Source organism: Marmota monax, unplaced genomic scaffold, assembly GCF_021218885.2.
Source record: "Marmota monax isolate L192 unplaced genomic scaffold, Marmota_monax_Labrador192_F-V1.1 WCK01_AAM20220418_F8-fsc00180, whole genome shotgun sequence".
Lineage (NCBI taxonomy): Eukaryota > Metazoa > Chordata > Mammalia > Rodentia > Sciuridae > Marmota > Marmota monax.
Genome location: NW_026693881.1, coordinates 2,808,993 through 2,828,477, shown reverse-complemented (window position 1 = coordinate 2,828,477; position 19,485 = coordinate 2,808,993). Strand labels below are relative to the sequence as shown.

The following is a 19,485-nucleotide window of genomic DNA, read 5'->3' as shown; positions in this document are numbered from 1 at the left end:
CCTCCCCTCTTCTTTTTCTTCTTCCTACCTGTATTAGTTTCTTATGGCTCCTGCTACAAATGATCATAAACTCAATGCCCTTAAACAATAGAAACTTATTCTTTCACGATTCTGAGGCCAGAGGTCTGAAGTCAAGACCCCTGAGCAGAAGCGAGAGTGCTGACAGAGCTGTGCTCCAGCGGGGCTCCAGGTACATACCGTGCCTCTTCCAGCCTCTGCAGGCTGCCACATTCCTCAGGTGGAGGCTGCATCTCTCTAGTGCCTGCCTCTGGTTACACTGCCTTCTCCCTCCTGCCTGTATTCCGTTTTACTCTTCTTTCTTATAAGGACAGTTTTGCATAATCCAGGATAATCTCCCCATCTCAAAATCCTTAAATTGATCACTTATGCAAAGATCCTTTTCTTCCTATAAAGGGCCCAGGATCAGGACTTGTGCGCGTGTGTGTGCACGCGCACTTTCGTTCCTGCATGCCAGGAATTGAACTGAAGAGGTGCTTAACCACTGAACCATATCCCTAAGCCTTTTAATGTTTTTTTGTTTGGTTGGTTGGTTGTTTGTTTTAAATTTTGAGACAGGTTCTTGCTAAGTTGCTTAGGGCCTCAATAAATTGCTGAAGCTGGCTTTGAACTTGTGATCCTCCTATCTCAGCCTCCAGCCTCCTAAACTGCTGGGATTATAGGTGTGCGCCACCATACCTACCTAGGACCTGGTATTTTTGAGGGCTATTATTCAGTTCACTACAGTGCCTTTCTCATGGTGCTTATTTTCCTAAATTGTTCAGTAATTATTTTTGGCTGGCTGCTCATCTGCTTTTAATACCTTACTGCTTATCTCAGCCCCCTGCCATAGTTACTTGAGCAGGGCAGGACAGCGCATGTTTGCTTCTTCTTTCAGCCTGCTCTCTACTGCCTTCTGTCTTTAAGCATCCCTTACAATTTATGGGCCCCTGGGAAAACTCTTTTTGCTTTCCGACATACTTATATTCATTTACTCATTTCGGGATTTTTTTCCCTAAAAGATTTGAAGAACACTTGAGAGGCTACAGTGTGCTCCGTATACACCCTTCCTTCAAACTCCAAACCACCTTTAAAACCTATTTACATTTACGAGATAGTCATCTTTGTATCATACAAGTTCTGAAAAATTACCTTGTCTCTTGAAAACTTTTTATTATATATCATCACATGGCATATATTATGTAATAGGCCATTAAATGAGTCCAGATGAATAAGTAAAAAGGAAATATATAAAATAATGGGTTGAGAAAGATTACCAGATTGACAAGACACTCTCACTGTGACAATATTCTACAGAATAGCTCCTAATTTGAAAAATACCTTACTTTTTCATAATTGTTTAGAAAAAAATAATTTTCAGTAGTTGTGTTATACTGAAGAACAAAAAGATAAACTACTTATAGAGCTAAATGGCTTAAGAAAAAACAAAAACTGCTGTGTACAATTCCATTTATAGAATGAAGAAAACAGCATAAATATAAGATTGGATCATTTTTAGGCTAACTACCACCACATGTGGCAGATGTTTGCTCTTAAATAGATGCCAACTGAACATATAGGGAGCAATTCAAGTTTAATATTTACAATTAAACTTGAACCTCATTCCAGATCTTCTCAAGTGAACAGTTATAAATGAAATAAATATTGTTTAGTTAGAGGTAGAAATGAAGCAGTAAGTGATATCCTGAGCACAATGAAGAGTTAATGCAATTTTAGATAAACACTAAAAGCAATATAGTACAGTAGCTAGTGTGCTTGAGTTCTAGTACTATAATTTCAGTTTCATTCACTATGGTGTGTCTAAAGCAGTGTTCCCCAATCTTCAAGTCACGGCACATACAGAAAAGGGCAACGTGAGCACCTACCTGGCACACACAGAGGAGGTTACTCGAGGCTAGAAGCTTACTTAGGTGCCCTTGCTACCCAGACAATGATGGAATCAACATCTCAGTGTGCTTGTGATCCATCTGTGGTATGCTCTACGTCTTGGCCCAGTTTGGGGAGCTGTGACCTCGATAATCAAATTGTGCTCTGGGGACTAGTAGTATGGGCACTCCTGGGAACTAGTTAAAAATGCATAATCTTGAGCTCTACCCCAGACTTACTAAATCAGAATTTGTATTTTAACAAGATCCCTAGCTGATTCATAAGGACATTAAAGTTTAAGAAGTACTGCTCTAAGAAACTTTCAGTACTAAAATTTAATGAACCCAAGAATGAATCTGTTTCACAGAAGTGTAACCAAGAGCATATTTCATAATCTTATTAAATTCCATATTTTAGAGTAAAATTTAAGGTTATTATAGTAATTTGCTCATAATTTTTGAAAACAGAAAAATGTTTGCTTCTTAATTAGAAGCGGGGAAATATATTTACCTGTTTGTATACCTGTCGTAGATACATGATCTCTTCCACAGTTCCCAAGGATATCAGCCTAAGCACTTTAACATCTCTGCACTGTCCAATCCTGTATGCTCTGTAAGATTAAAAACAAAACCAAAAAAATCACATGAAGCAACTTTGGATTCAAGAGATTGTTTGGGATATAAAAATGGAGCTTTATTAAAATTTTAATTAATTAAAATAAATATTTTGTGTTTAGGTATGTTATATTATTCAGTAATAATGCAAAAACATAAATTCATACAAAAGTCTTACTATTAAGGAGAAAGTATGGTAGGAAAATATACATATCAACTTCATTTTTGTTATATATACCACTGTCTAGTGTCTAAGAACTTCACAAATTCAATATTTTCTTTTATGGCAATTTTTATGAATGGATTGTTCTCAAATAATTTCATTTCTATAAAACTCCTCAAAATGTAAACTAATCCAGAGTGATAGAAAGCTAATTACTGGTTACCTGGGGACAAGGGGATAGGGAGGGACAGAAGGGATTAATTCCAAAAGGATACAAGGGAAATTCTGAGTGTGATGGATGTGTTTATTATCTTGATTGTGGTCGTGGTTCATAGGTGCAGATGCATCAAAACTTACCAATTATATATGTTCAATAAGTCCAGTTTATTGTATGTCCAGTATGCCTTAGTAAAACTATTTAAAAGCAAAAACCATACAAAATAAAATATACCTTGGGGAAAAGCAGTGAATGAGCTGAAAAGTAGGCAAGTGGAGATCTGGAGACCACATCCACAGAGGTATCGGTTCAGAGAAGATTCAGCCCTCTGTTGACTGGTACCCCAGGTATTCAGATATGGACCACAGTGCACTAATTCAGCTCTAACCTGGCTGACCATGGTGGTTAAAACTGTGGTCTGTTCCCTGAAGTGCTTCATAGCAGGCTTTTTCAAATGTTCTGAATGAAGTCACCTGTTCCCAAATCCCTTTTATAATTGCTGAGGGAAACAGGAGCAAGTCCCTACTGCCTATGTGCTTGAAAATGTTACTTTTGGGGGGAAACTAATTTTTCAACTTGTAAGGTCACTGTATCTATTGTTATATTTGATGTTCCCTCTGTCTCCTTCACACAGGGAGAAGATATGAGAAGATACTAGCTAGACAGTATCTTGGGTCCTGCAAATCTCATGTCCCCAGAAGGGAACGAAGGTTCTTGCCTACTCACAGCTGGGGGAAGCTGCCTCAACATGCACAACTATTAATTCCGGTAACCGGACCAGTCAGTGAGGGGATGAGGAAAAGACAGTCACACAAATTGAGATGAAGCTGAGTCTTAGTGATTCACTAAACCTTGATAGGGAAATAGTGACCATGAACCAGCTCAGCATGTTGATCCTATAGGTTTTATCATTAAAAGGGTTGTTGTGAGGTAATTTCTTCAAAGCAAGCCAAACCAATGTCATAAGTATGAACACCTCGATTATGATTACCAGCTTGTGCCCCTAACTTTGTAGCCCTAAGCAGCTGTCTGAACCTCAAGGTAAAGAACTTATAAGCTCATTAAGAACAGAGCTTCATCACAGCACTGAGCGGTCGCCATGGGTGCCTTGGAGCCGAGAGTTTCCAGGAGAGGCATGGCCTCTGTCACAGGAAAGCTCAAGACCCTGATTCAGTCGTTGCTCCTGCTGCTGGGGACAAGGTCTCTCCCATCCTGCAGCCTGGAGAAGAGAAGAGGCTCATAATCCTTCCCACCCTCCCCACAATGTATGTGAGCTCCAAAGAAATCAGAAGGGGATCTAAGATGTCTCTTGGATATGTGCTTAGCCAGCTGTTGCTTAATGAGACAGATTCTCTTGGAATGCATGTCCTTTGATCTTTTGTACAGACAAAACTTTTATGCCTGTTACTTTGTACCTATGCTTCATCAATTTCTTGGCCCACAAAACAAGAATTTGTAAGTGATGGGTCTTTTCCATGTAGAAACAAGTATTGAGGAACAATTATACAATATTTAGGTCAACATCTTCATTTCTCTTCTTGGTTCTTCCTGCCAGAGAGTCAACAGAAGGAAAGGGAAGGGAAGAGGAATTCACTGTGCTTTGAGGAAATAATGATTTAGATAAGATAATAATCTTAATGATCTAGATGAAAAAGTACAAAAATACAATAAATGTCCTAAGAACAAAAGAACAAAGGAGATTTCTCTGTGGTTTTCACATGACCATTTCCTTGACAGATGTCAGTGGAGAGAGAATGATTCACAGCGTCAGCTCTCTGGCCAAGCTGCATGGATTCCGATCCTGACCCTAACACTTACTGAAAAATGCTTTTGTCTTGCATTGTATTAACATTTTGTTTGAGAGTAATATTGAATTTCCTATCATATGTAGAAGTAGTTACTATTTGGAAGTCTGACACCTAATTCTCAGTGTTTCTCAAAGTAGAGCTGAAGACCAATTGTATCATAACTACCTTAAGTATTCTTTTTTAAAATAATGGTAAAGGATACATAAGATTTACCATTTTAACTATTTTTTTAGCATACAGTCCAGTAGTATTACATAAATTCACACTGTTTTATGACCACCATTATCCATCTCTACAAGTTTTCTGTCCTCCCAAACTAAAACTCTATACTTATTACACAGTAACTCTCCATTCATCCCTTCGTAAATTTTAATTTCCATCACTATGAATCTGACCACTCCAGGACCTTATACAGGTGAAATCAAAAAACACTGGTCCTTATTTGTTTGGCTTTCACTTAGCATAATGTTTTCAAGGTTTGTTCATGTTCTAGAATGTATCAGAATTTCATTCCTTTACAAAGCTAATAATATTCCATGATATATACACACCACACTTTGTTTATCTATTCAAAGTGGATTTTGTTTATCCATTCATTTGGGTTGCCTCCATGTTTTAGTTACTATAAACACAGGTGCTATACAAATATCTGTCCAACTCTCTCATTTCAATTCTTTTGGATATGTATCCAGAAAAGAGGTAGTAATGCTAGAGCAGATGGTGACATGTGATTAGTATTTAGGAACCACCACCATACTATTTCCCACAGTGGCTGCCAACACTTTGCATTTCCACCAGTTGCACAAGGGTTCTGACTTCTCCACATTCCCACCAAGACTTGTTGTTACTGTTATTTTTATGAATCTTTTTCAGAGAAATGTCTCTTCAAGTCCTTCACCCATTTTTTATTTGGTTGTTTTATTGTTCTTGTTTAAGACCTGCTTACATATTCTAAATATTAATATTTATCAGATATGCAGTTTTTCCCCATTCTCTGGTTATCTTTTCACTCTGCTGATAATGTCCTTTGGTCTATAACCCTGAGTGATTTTTAAAATGTAAACTTGTAGAGTCTTCTTCTAAACCTACAGAATCACAATACCTAGAGGATGGGGACTAGTCATCTATTTTAGAAAATGTACCAGGTGCCTACTATGACTCATAGTTTTAGTTGTTGCCCCTAAAAATTTTTTTTTGAAATATTTTTTGGCATATATTTTGAGAATTGATTAGGATACTCTGATCTTTCCCCAAGAGGGTAAAAAATTGAACACAATTTTACTCCTCCCCACCACAATCCTCATGTTTTATTGAAATTACATGGAGTTTTAGTTCTAAGTTGTTACTAATATATTTTTGTTTTTTATACCATCCTTTTATGTTCTGGGGAATTCCTTTTTATAATGGTACTAAGCCTCTCAGCCATGCTATCAATAATTTTAGACTTAACCATAATTATCAGAACTTTCTTTGACTATCATATTTTTATATATTTTGGGTTCTCTGTATATAAGTTCATATTTCATTGGCTGCATTAAGCAACATTTTTGGACCATGAGCAATAAATTTTCTGAGTTCCTTGATGTCCAAAGTTGGTTTTTATTTTGTCCTTACATATTGATATGTTGGCCACTGATTGTAACTAAGAGTCAAAATGATTTTCTTTTGAGAGCAAGTCTAGTCAAAAAATAATGATTTTTTCTTTCACATATAGTAAATTTAAATTCATCACTTTTACAACTCTATTTTCATCTAGGATCCTATAATGCAGAGGAAAAGTCTGTTCTTCAAAGCCTGATCTGCAGAAATGAGATTGATTATCATTTATTTGTTAAACTGATTTTTTTTCTTTTTTCTTTGATTTTTATAATTCAGTCTCTCCACCCCCTTACACACACACACATACACACACAAACACACACATATACACACACCACACATACACATACACACACTGGAATATTTTAATCCTTCTCTTTACCCCTGGGACCTAGACATATGCCCAAGATACATATTCTCTCTCTCTTAGATATTATCCCTTTTAGTGTGCTGTGGCCCTTCAAAATCAACAAACTTATTCATTATGTTGTCAGTTATCTCTTCTGACCTCCAGTCTCTTTGTTCTTTATTTCTGATACAGGCAGATGATGGTTTCTGGAATTTTCCCTCAACTTCTGTTAACTCATATTTTATATCTATTTGTTTCTTGACTTTATGTCTTAAAATATCCATTCCTTTTATATTCCAATATTAATTTCCACCATCAGCCCTCTTTATTTCTGAGTCTTTTCATTTTGGCAATAATTTTATTCTCTAAGAACATTTTTTTCCTATATGCTTCCCCCCGCCCCAGTGTTCTATTCTTATTTTAGTCCCTTTGTGTCTGTTTTTTCCATTGGCTCTTTTCTTTCATGAAGCTAGTTTTATGAAGATGCCTCATAATTCCTAATTTCCTACTCATAACTAAAATGAGAAACTAGGGATTGTATTAGGAAGGTGGTCTACCCTGCATAAAACTCAACTCAAAGTGGATCAAGGACCTAGGCTTTAGATCAGAGACCCTGGGCCTATGAGAAGAAAATGTAGGCTCACCTCTCCATCATGTCAGCTTAGGAACCAACTTCCTCAACAAGACTTTGAATGCACAAGTAGTAAAGACAAGAATCAATCAATGGGATGGTATCAAACTAAAAAGCTTCTTCACAGCAAAGAAAAGAGTCAAAAACATGAAGAGACCACCCTACAGAATGGGAAAAGAATTTTGCCATTTGCACCTCAGATAGAGCATTAATCTCCAGGATATATAAAGAACTCAAAAGACTTAACACCAAAAAAACCAAATAGACAACCCAATCAATAAATTGGCAAATGAAGTGAACAGGCACTTAACAGAAGAAAAAAAAATGTTCAACATCTGCAATTAGAAAAAGCAAATTAAAACTACACTGAGATTCTATCTCACTCCAATCAGAATGGCAATTATCAAAAATAGAAGCAACAATAAATGTTGGCGAGGATGTGGGTGAAAGGGTTCACTCATACATCGCTGGTGAGACTACAAATTGATGCAACCACTCTGGAAAGTAGTATGGAAATTTCTCAAAAAACTTGGAATGGAACCACCACTTAACCCAGTTATCCCACTCCCTGGTATATAGCCAAAAAACCTTAAAATCAGCACACTACAGTGATACAGCCACATCAGTGTTTATAGCAGTTCAATTCACAATAGCTAAGCTATGGAACCAACCTAGGTGCCCTTCAGCAAATAAATGGATAAAGAAAATGTGATATATATATATATATATATATATATATATATATATATATATTTATTTATTTACACACACACACACACACAATGTAGTATTATTCATCTACAATGAAGAAGAAATTATGGCATTTGCTAGTAAATGGATGAAAGTGGAGATCATTATGCCAAGTGAAATAAACCGGTCCATAAAACCAAAGGCCAAATGTTCTCTCTGCTATGTGGATACTGACAAACAATAATGGGGCGGGGTGGGGGTGCAGGATAGGAGTTTATTGGATTAGACAAAGGGGAATAAGGGAAGGTGGGGGATGGGAATAGGAAAGACAGTAGAATGAATCAGAGAGAACTTTCCTATGTTCATATATGAATACACAACCAGTGAAAATCCACATCACGTACAACCGTAAGAACTGGATCATAATTAGAATTAGCTATATTTTATATATATATATATCAAAATATACTCTACTGTCATGTATATCTTAAAAAAACAAATTGAAAAACAAGAGAAATGTGATGGAGATTTCCATGCAGGTAACTGCTTTATTGAACTACTTCCCCTTTTAGTGTACTTTGGAGAGACCTGGGATCACTTCAGGCTTGGCTCTACTTCATGATCTGGCTCATTCTAGGAACCTTTCTACAATCGGATCCTCTGCTTATTTATGAGATTATTCTTTCAGAAATAATGAAGGAGGACTTGCTATAGACAACCCTTCTGTAAATATGAAAGGACAATTTGTTTCAGATTCAGCATATTCATTAGTTAACTCCCCAGAAGGACAGACTGTGGTCTACTCCCACATCCTCCAGGTACCAATCCCAGCTTGAGACTTCAAGGTCTTTCCTGCAGACTCTGGACTGGTTTTTCTCTCTTCATTATTTTTGGGGGGCAGTGTGTGTGGTGGGGGCATGTACCTAGGATTAAACTCAGGGGCACTCAACCACTGAGCTGCATCCCTAGCCCTATTTTGTATTTTATTTAGAGATAGGGTCTCACTGAGTTGCTTAGTGCCTCACTAAGTTGCTGAGGCTGGCTTTGAACTCGGGATCCTCCTGCCTCAGTCTCCTGAGCCGCTGGGATTACAGGCATGCAACACCGCACCTGGCTTCTCTTTATTTCTTGATTACGCAGATTCTATTTGCTTTCTATCTTCCAGGAGTTTCTCAAAATTTCTGATCTACAAGTAGTGAAATGTCTTATTTTCCTTTAGTTTAACAGGTTTATTCTTTCTTCTTAAGTCATTTCTGTCATATTAGTAGGATTTTGTGATGGATGGCAAATAAATGGCAATTTATTTGAAATTATTTCAATTAAATAATTCAGGGTTACTTTAAACAGAAGTTCTTACAAAATTCCCTCTCTCTTCTAATCAGTCCTTTCATAAGAAACCTTAAAAGTTTAGGAGTATTTTTAAATTAAAGGAATCTGCCAGTCATTTCAATTTTGCCATTATTATACCTGTCAATAGCTTGAAGATCATTGGCTGGATTCCAAGTTGGATCAAATAATATAACAACATTGGCACCAACAAAGTTGAGGCCGAGTCCACCAGCCCTGGAAGAAACAGAGTAGAAAGCATTAAAACAACACAAACTAATTGTTGTGATGTAACTCAATTTTGTCAAGTCTCTACAGCGAAAACATTACAAGATTACATTAACATCATAAAAGGAGAGTGATTAAAACACAAATATCCTACAAAGAAAATAGCTCTGGCAAATTCTTTTTCTGCCACTTCAAAAAATCTCTGTAAGAATTTATAATTCAAGCCATTTAAATATATTGTGCTAGTTATTACAATTTTTGGATACTTGAATATTATTTCTGTAAGATTTTCCTAGCATAATTTTTTTTAAAAAAATGGTTAGCATATTTTAACTAAATAAAATAATATATATATTTTAAAATTTAATCCAGGAATAGATGTAAATCTTTTTATTCCTTCCACTAAGCTCAGTTTAAGACTCTGGATATTATATGTTAAAAAAACAAACAAACAAACAAAAAACATACACTGAAAGATGGAGAGAAGACAAACAGGCTAGCATCTACAAGATCAAAGAAATGACATAACAGTGAGTTCCTTGGCTTTCTTTTTGCTTAAGATAACCAAAGACAGATTCTGGAGAAGCTAGTAAACTAGAAATGACAACAGTTATAGAAAGAATGCTAGACAATAACCACCCAGCTCTGGCTAAACACAAAGGAACCATCTGTGGTTCATCCCCCTTTAGTGAGCAAAGGCTATGTGAAGGTGCTATAATCTACCCTTGCCTGGCTATGATGGGGTGAGGTGGTAGGGTGGTGTCAGAGAAGAAAGAGTGATGCTGTGATTTTTCCATTTTCTACCCAGTGTTAACAGGTTTGCCCTCCAAGGTGTAAGGGAAGGCCATGTGGGAACAGTAATGAACTGTGGGAACAGTTTCTTCAGTAATGAAGAAACCACCTTCGGGTGTCAGCAGAGGCCACATGGAAACCTGAATTTCCAGCCCTACTTGGCTGGCACAGTGTCAGAGGAGGTGTATTAATATAGGAAATTTAAATATGATATGAAGTCTCATAATATTCAAAGTGTCCAGCCTATAATAAAAAATTCAGTCACTATACCAACAACCAGGAAAACCTCAGCTTGAATGAAAAAAAGAAATCAACACATGAATCGGATGTTGGAATTATCTGACAAGAGTTTTAATGTAGTCATCCTAAGAATGTTTCAATAAGCAATTACAAATATGCTTGAAAAAGTTTTTAAAAATAAAGTCCCAGCAACAAGAAAGAGGACATAAAGAAGAACCAAATAGAAATTTTAGAACTGAAATATAAAACTTGCAGGATGGGCTCAATAGTACAATGGAGATGACAAAGAATAGAATCAGTAAAGGTAAAGACAATGTCATTTCCCAATAACGGAGAGAAAACAGATGGAAAAGTTAACAAAGCCTTAGAGACCTGAGGGAAAAAGAGCTAACACTCATGTCATGGGAGTACCAGGAAGGGAAGAGAATGAGAATGAAAATACTCAAAGAAATATGGCTGAAAACTTCCTACATCTGGCAAAAGATACAAACCCATAGATTCGAAAAGCTGAGTGAATCCAAACAGAATAGGCAAAACAATGACCAGAGAAGAAGAACGCATTGCTTTCAGGGGATACCAATGCAATTTACTGGGCATTTCATCAGCAAGGAAGGAGCCAGAGGAAGTGGCAACATTTTGAAACAGCTGAAAGAGAAGAACTTCAACAGCAAATTCTATATCCAGTGAAAATACCCCCAGAAAGGAAAGAGGAATCATGACATTCTCAGATTAAGGAAACCTACAAAAATTTGCCACCAGACTTAACCTAAAGGAATGGCTAAAGGAAATTCTTTAAAAAGAAAGAAAAGAAAACGGAAGGCAGCTTGGAACTTTAGAAAAAGGAATATCAAAATTGGTAAAAAATGGGTGGATATAAAAAACACTCTATTTCTCATGAGTTTCATAAATCACATTTCATGGTTAAAGCGAAATCACAAGAGAGCAGGCCCAGCGGCCTGCTGAGGGGCAGAGCCGCCCCCCACCCCCCGCGCCTGCCAGGTAGGTGGAACTGTGACCACGGACAGAAAAGGCCCAGTGGCCCGCGGCGGGACAGAGCTTCCAATCACTCCTGCAAGCTAGGCGGGCCTGCGACCCACCGGCAGAAGAGGAGCAGCGGCCTGCTGAGAGGCAGAGCCGCCCCCTCCCTCTGCACCTGCAAGGTAGAGGGAACTGTGACCACGCACAGAGCAGGCCCAGTGGCCTGCTGAGGGGCAGAGCCGCCCCCCACCCCCCGCGCCTGCCAGGTAGGTGGAACTGTGACCACCGACAGAAAAGGCCCAGTGGCCCGCGGCGGGACAGAGCTTCCAATCACTCCTGCAAGGTAGGCGGGCCTGCGACCCACCGGCAGAAGAGGAGCAGCGGCCTGCTGAGAAGCTGAGCCGCCCCCTCCCCTTGCGCCGGCAAAGTAGAGGGAACTGTGACCATGCACAGAGCAGGCCCAGCGGCCTGCTGAGGGGCAGAGCCGCCCCACACCCCCCGCGCCTGCCAGGTAGGGGAACTGTGACCACCGACAGAAAAGGCCCAGTGGCCCGCGGCGGGACAGAGCTTCCAATCACTCCTGCAAGGTAGGCGGGCCTGCGACCCACCGGCAGAAGAGGAGCAGCGGCCTGCTGAGAGGCAGAGCCGCCCCCTCCCCCTGCACCGGCAAGGTAGAGGGAACTGTGACCACGCACAGAGCAGGCCCAGCGGCCTGCTGAGGGGCAGAGCCGCCCCCCACCCCCCGCGCCTGCCAGGTAGGGGAACTGTGACCATCGACAGAAAAGGCCCAGTGGCCCGCGGCGGGACAGAGCTTCCAATCACTCCTGCAAGGTAGGCGGGCCTGCGACCCACCGGCAGAAGAGGAGCAGCGGCCTGCTGAGAGGGAGAGCCGCCCCCTCCCCCTGCACCGGCAAGGTAGAGGGAACTGTGACCACGCACAGAGCAGGCCCAGCGGCCTGCTGAGGGGCAGAGCCGCCCCCCACCCCCCGCGCCTGCCAGGTAGGTGGAACGGTGACCACCGACAGAAAAGGCCCAGTGGCCCGCGGCGGGACAGAGCTTCCAATCACTCCTGCAAGGTAGGCGGGCCTGCGACCCACCGGCAGAAGAGGAGCAGCGGCCTGCTGAGAGGCTGAGCCGCCCCCTCCCCTTGCGCCGGCAAAGTAGAGGGAACTGTGACCATGCACAGAGCAGGCCCAGCGGCCTGCTGAGGGGCAGAGCCGCCCCCCACCCCCCGCGCCTGCCAGGTAGGCGGAACTGTGACCACTGACAGAAAAGGCCCAGTGGCCCGCGGAGGGGCAGAGCTTCCAATCACTCCTGCAAGGTAGGCGGGCCTGCGACCCACTGGCAGAAGAGGAGAAGCGGCCTGCTGAGAGGGAGAGCCGCCCCCTCCCCCCCGCGCCTGCAAGGTAGACGGAACTGTGACCATGCACAGAGCAGGCCAGACCTGCAACCGAGAGACAGAACAGGCCCAGTGGCTTGAGGAAGGGTAGAGCCGCCCCCCCCCCCCCGCGCCTGCAAGGTAGGCGGACCTGCGACCCACTGGCAGTACAGCCCCAGAGGCCTGTAGAGGGGCAGTGCCGCTGCCTGCGCCTGCAAAGTACACAGAACTGCGACCACCGACAGAACAAGCCTAGCGGCCCGCAGAGGGACAGAGCCGCCGCCCGCGCCTGCAAGGTCGGCGGACCTGCTACCGACCGGCAGAGCAGGCCCAGCGGCCTGCCGGCGTGGTAGGCACATTGCCCCAATTGGAGGAGGGGCAGAGCCGCCGCCCGCGCCTGCGAGGGAGACTTTGCAACTATACAAGACCAATATAAATATATAGGGGGAAAATTCAATAGCACAACAGTTTCACCAAGTAGAAAGGAACGCGAACAGTATGAAGAGACAAGGAAAGAAAGGACCACAAGCATTGCAGGTCAACTCAACGTTAGAAGAGGTAATAGCTGCAGCAGATGGAATGTCAGATAAAGAATTCAGGATATACATGCTTCAGATGATCTGGAGTCTCAAGGAAGACATCAGACAGCAAAATCAGACAATGAAAGATCACTTCAACAATGAATTACATAAACAAATCCAAGAAGCAAAAGATCAACTATACAGGGAAATAGAGGTTATAAAAAACAAACAAACAGAAATCCTAGAAATGCAGGAAGCAATAAGCCAACTTAAAAACTCAATTGAGAATACTACCAGCAGAGTAGAACACTTAGAAGACAGAACATCAGACAATGAAGATAAAGTATTTCAACTTGAAAAGAACATGGACAGCTCAGCAAGACTGTTAAGAAACCATGAGCAGAACATCCAAGAAATATGGGATAACATCAAGAGACCAAATTTAAGAGTCATTGGGACACAGGAAGGGACAGAGTTTCAAACCAAAGGAATGAGCATTCTATTCAATGAAATAATACGAGAAAACTTCCCAGACTTGAAGAATGAGACAGAATCCCAAATCCTAGAAGCTTACAGGATGCCAAATACGCAAAATCATAAGAGATCCACACCTAGACATATTATAATGAAGATGCCCAACATACAGAATAAGGAGAGAATTTTAAAAGCTACAAGAGAAAGGAAGCAGATTACATTTAGGGGTAAACCAATCAGGATAACAGCTGATGTTTCAACACAGACTCTGAAAGCTAGGAGATCCTGGAATAACATTTTTCAAACACTGAAAGAAAATGGGTTCCAACCAAGAATTGTGTTTCCAGCGAAATTAAGCTTCAGGATGGAAGATGAAATTAAAACCTTTCACAATAAACAAAAGTTAAAAGAAATTGCAGCTACAAAACCATCTCTTCAAAACATCCTTGGCAAAACATTACAGGAAGAGGAAATGGAAAATAACAATGAAAACCAACAGTGGGAGGTAGGACAGTAAAGGGGGGAAAATAATCAAAGAGAAAAACAAACCATGTTTAGTAACATAAATAAACAAATATGGCTGGAAGAACAACCCATATCTCAATAATAACCCTAAATTTTAATGGCTTAAACTCACCAATTAAGAGACACAGGCTAGTAGAATGGATCACAAAACAAGACCCAACAATATGCTGCCTACAGGAGACGCATTTGATAGGAAAAGACATACATAGACTGAAGGTGAAAGGTTGGGAAAAATCATATCACTCATGTGGACTTTGGAAACAAGCAGAAGTGTCCATACTCACATCAAATAAAATAGATTTCAAGCCAAAGTTAATCAAAAGGGATAAATATGGACACTACATACTGCTCAAGGGAACCATACACCAACAAGACATAACAATCATAAATATATATGCCCCCAAAATTGGTGCAGCTGTGTTCATCAAACAAATTCTTCTCAAGTTCAAGAGTCTAATAGACCACCATACAATAATCATGGGAGACTTCAACACACCTCTATCACCACTGGACAGATCTTCCAAACAAAAGTTGAATAAGGAAACTATAGAACTCAATACACAGTTAATAACCCCGACTTATGACATATATAGTATATACCACCCAACATCCAGCAGTTACACTTTTTCTCAGCAGCACATGGATACTTCTCAAAAATAGATCATATATTATGTCACAGGGCAACTCTTAGACAATATAAAGGAGTAGAGATAATACCAGGCATCTTATCTGATCATAATGGAATGAAACTGTAAATCAACGATAAAAGAAAGAAGGAAAAATCATGCATCACTTGGAGAATGAACAATAGGTTACTGAATGATCAATGGGTTATAGAAGACATCAAGGAGGAAATCAAAAAATTCTTAGAGATTAATGAAAACACAGACACAACATATAGGAATCTATGGGACACATTGAAAGCAGTTCTAAGAACAAAATTCATTGCATGGAGTTCATTCCTTAAAAAAAGAAAAAAAAACAACAAATAAATGATCTCATACTTCATCTCAAAATCCTAGAAAAAGAAGAGCAAAACAACAGCAAAAGAAGTAGAAGGCAAGAAATAATTAAAATCAGAGCTGAAATTCATGAAATTGAAACAAAAGAAACAATTGAAAAAATTGACAAAACTAAAAGATGGTTCTATGAAAAAATAAATAAAATCGACAGACCCTTAGCCATGCTAACAAAGAGAAGAAGAGAGAGAACTCAAATTATTAGCATATGGGATGAAAAAGGCAGTATCACAACAGACACTTCAGAAATACAGAAGATAATCAGAAATTATTTTGAATCCTTATTCTTCAATAAATTAGAAGATAGTGAAGGCATAGATAAATTTCTTAAGTCATATGTTCTTCCCAGATTGAGTCAGGAGGATATAGACAACCTAAACAGACCAATATCAATTGAGGAAATAGAAGAAACCATCAAAAGACTACCAACTAAGAAAAGCCCAGGACCGGATGGGTATACAGCAGAGTTTTACAAAACCTTTAAAGAGGAACTAATACCAATACTTTTCAAGCTACTTCGGGAAATAGAAAAAGAGGGAGAACTTCCAAATTCATTCTACGAGGCCAACATCACCCTGATACCTAAACCAGACAAAGACACTTCAAAGAAAGAAAACTACAGACCAATATCTCTAATGAACCTAGATGCAAAAATCCTCAATAAAATTCTGGCCACTCGGATACAAAAACATATCAAAAAATTGTGCACCATGATCAAGTAGGATTCATCCCTGGGATGCAAGGCTGGTTCAATATACGGAAATCAATAAATGTTATTCACCACATCAATAGACTTAAAAATAAGAACCATATGATCATCTCGATAGATGCAGAAAACACATTCGACAAAGTACAGCATCCCTTTATGTTCAAAACTCTAGAGAAACTAGGGATAACAGGAACATACCTCAATATTGTAAAAGCAATCTATGCTAAGCCTCATGCTAGCATCATTCTGAATGGAGAAAAATTGAAGGCATTCCCTCTAAAATCTGGAACAAGACAGGGATGCCCTCTCTCACCACTTCTGTTCAACATAGTTCTCGAAACACTGGCCAGAGCAATTAGACAGATGAAAGAAATTAAAGGCATCAAAATAGGAAAAGAAGAACTTAAATTATCACTATTTGCAGATGACATGATTCTATACCTAGCAGACCCAAAAGGGTCTACAAAGAAACTATTAGAGCTAATAAATGAATTCAGCAAAGTGGCAGGATATAAAATCAACACGCATAAATCAAAGGCATTCCTGTATATCAGCGACAAATCCTCTGAAATGGAAATGAGGACAACCACTCCATTCACAATATCTTCAAAAAAAATAAAATACTTGGGAATCAACCTAACAAAAGAGGTGAAAGACTTATACAATGAAAACTACAGAACCCTAAAGAGAGAAATAGAAGAAGATCTTAGAAGATGGAAAAATATACCCTGTTCATGGATAGGCAGAACTAACATCATCAAAATGGCGATATTACCAAAAGTTCTCTATAGGTTTAATGCAATGCCAATCAAAATCCCAACGGCATTTCTTGTAGAAATAGAGAAAGCAATCATGAAATTCATATGGAAAAATAAAAGACCCAGAATAGCAAAAACAATGCTAAGCAGGAAGTGTGAATCAGGCGGTATAGCGATACCAGACTTCAAACTATACTACAGAGCAATAGTAACAAAAACAGCATGGTACTGGTACCAAAACAGGCGGGTGGACCAATGGTACAGAATAGAGGACACAGAAACCAATCCACAAAACTACAACTACCTTATATTTGATAAAGGGGCTAAAAGAATGCAATGGAGGAAGGATAGCATCTTCAACAAATGATGCTGGGAAAACTGGAAATCCATATGCAACAAAATGAAACTGAATCCCTTTCTCTCGCCATGCACAAAAGTTAATTCAAAATGGATCAAGGAGCTTGATATCAAATCAGAGACACGCCGTCTGATAGAAGAAAAAGTTGGCTACGATCTACATACTGTGGGGTCGGGCTCCAAATTCCTCAATAGGACACCCATAGCACAAAAGTTAATAACTAGAATCAACAAATGGGACTTACTCAAACTAAAAAGTTTTTTCTCAGCAAAAGATACAATAAGAGAGGTAAATAGAGAGCCTACATCCTGGGAACAAATCTTTACTCCTCACACTTCAGATAGAGCCCTAATATCCAGAGTATACAAAGAACTCAAAAAATTAGACAATAAGATAACAAACAACCCAATCAACAAATGGGCCAAGGACCTGAACAGACACTTCTCAGAGGAGGACATACAATCAATCAACAAGTACATGAAAAAATGCTCACCATCTCTAGCAGTCAGAGAAATGCAAATCAAAACCACCCTAAGATACCATCTCACTCCAGTTAGATTGGCAGCCATTATGAAGTCAAACAACAACAAGTGCTGGCGAGGATGTGGGGAAAAGGGTACACTTGTACATTGCTGGTGGGACTGCAAATTGATGCAGCCAATTTGGAAAGCAGTATGGAGATTTCTTGGAAAGCTGGGAATGGAGCCACCATTTGACCCAGCTATTCCCCTTCTCGGTCTATTCCCTAAAGACCTAAAAAGAGCATGCTACAGGGACACTGCTACATCGATGTTCATAGCAGCACAATTCACAATAGCTAGACTGTGGAACCAACCTAGATGCCCTTCAATGGATGAATGGATAAAAAAAATGTGGCATTTATACACAATGGAGTATTACTCTGCATTAAAAAATGACAAAATCATAGAATTTACAGGGAAATGGATGGCATTAGAGCAGATTATGCTAAGTGAAGCTAGCCAATCCCTAAAAAACAAATGCCAAATGTCTTCTTTGATATAAGGAGAGTAACTAAGAACAGAGTAGGGTCGAAGAGCATGAGAAGAAGATTAACATTAAACAGGGATGAGAGGTGGGAGGGAAAGGGAGAGAGAATGGAAAATGCATGGAAATGGAAGGAGACCCTCAGAGTTATACAAAAGTACATACAAGAGGAAGTGAGGGGAAGGGGAAAAATAATATAAGGGGGACAAACGAATGTCAGTAGAGGGGGCAGAGAGAGAAGAGGGGAGGGGAGGGGAGGGGAGGGGAGGGGGGATAGTAGAGGATAGGAAAGGCAGCAGAATACAACAGATACTAGTATGGCAATATGTAAATCAATGGATGTGTAACTGATGTGATTCTGCAATCTGTATATGGGGTAAAAATGGGAGCTCATAACCCACTTGAATCAAATTGTGAAATATGATATATCAAGAACTATGTAATGTTTTGAACAGCCAACAATAAAAAATTTAAAAAAAAAAAAAGAAATCACAATGCCACCCGATATGCTACTATATGTGATAGAAATAACTATGACAACTATATTTTAAAAGTAGAGTAGCAAAGGTACTTAAATATAAGTAAGGTTTCTACTCTTCAAACTAGTAAACCTTTATACCAGTAGACTATGAGAAGTTATTATGTGTATTGTAAAAGCTATAGCAACTACTAGGAAAAATGTAGAAAGAAATATACTAAGAAGTCTAAATAAATAATCATTTTAAAAGGTTCAAACAAGAGAAACAATAGAACCAGAAATGGGAAATAAATAGTAAAATTAAAAATACAATATATTAATAATTACCTAAACTACCATGGCCTAAATGTACCATTTCAAAATCCAAGATTAGCCGGGCATAGTGGTGCATGCCTATAATCCCAGCAGCTCAGTAGGCTCAGGCAAGATTATCACAAGTTCAAAGCCAGCCTCAGCAACTTAGCAAGGTCCTAAGCAACTGAGACCCTATCTCAAAATAAAAAGTAAAAAGAAATGTGGTTCAGTGGTTAAGCACCCTTGAGCTCAATCTCTGGTACCAACAAATTAAAATTAAAAAAAATAAAAATCAGAGGTTAGCATAGTACGAGGAAAACAAAACAAAACAAAAAATCCACCCATGATCCAAGAATATGCTGTCTACAATAAATAAATTAAATAAAATTTAAAAATACTAAATGCTTTAAATGCACTGATACAGATTGGCTGAAAGTAAAAACAGGA

The 19,485-nt window shown here is 39.4% G+C and overlaps 1 protein-coding gene across 8 annotated transcripts in view; it reads right to left on the bottom strand.

Moving 5' to 3' along the window:
* Positions 1–19,485, bottom strand: part of Ercc6l2 (ERCC excision repair 6 like 2) — a 136,348-nt gene that overhangs the window by 63,802 nt on the left and 53,061 nt on the right. For all 8 annotated transcript variants that reach the window (XR_009228499.1, XR_009228501.1, XR_009228500.1 and 5 more), the window contains 2 exons: positions 9,423–9,518; positions 2,395–2,494 (listed from right to left, as the gene is read on the bottom strand). Coding sequence is in view for 3 of the 8 variants with exons in the window: in XM_046462715.2 (XP_046318671.1) it covers positions 2,395–2,494; positions 9,423–9,518 (196 nt within the window). In the remaining 5 variants the exon portion in view is untranslated. The remainder of the gene's footprint in view (positions 1–2,394; positions 2,495–9,422; positions 9,519–19,485) is intronic.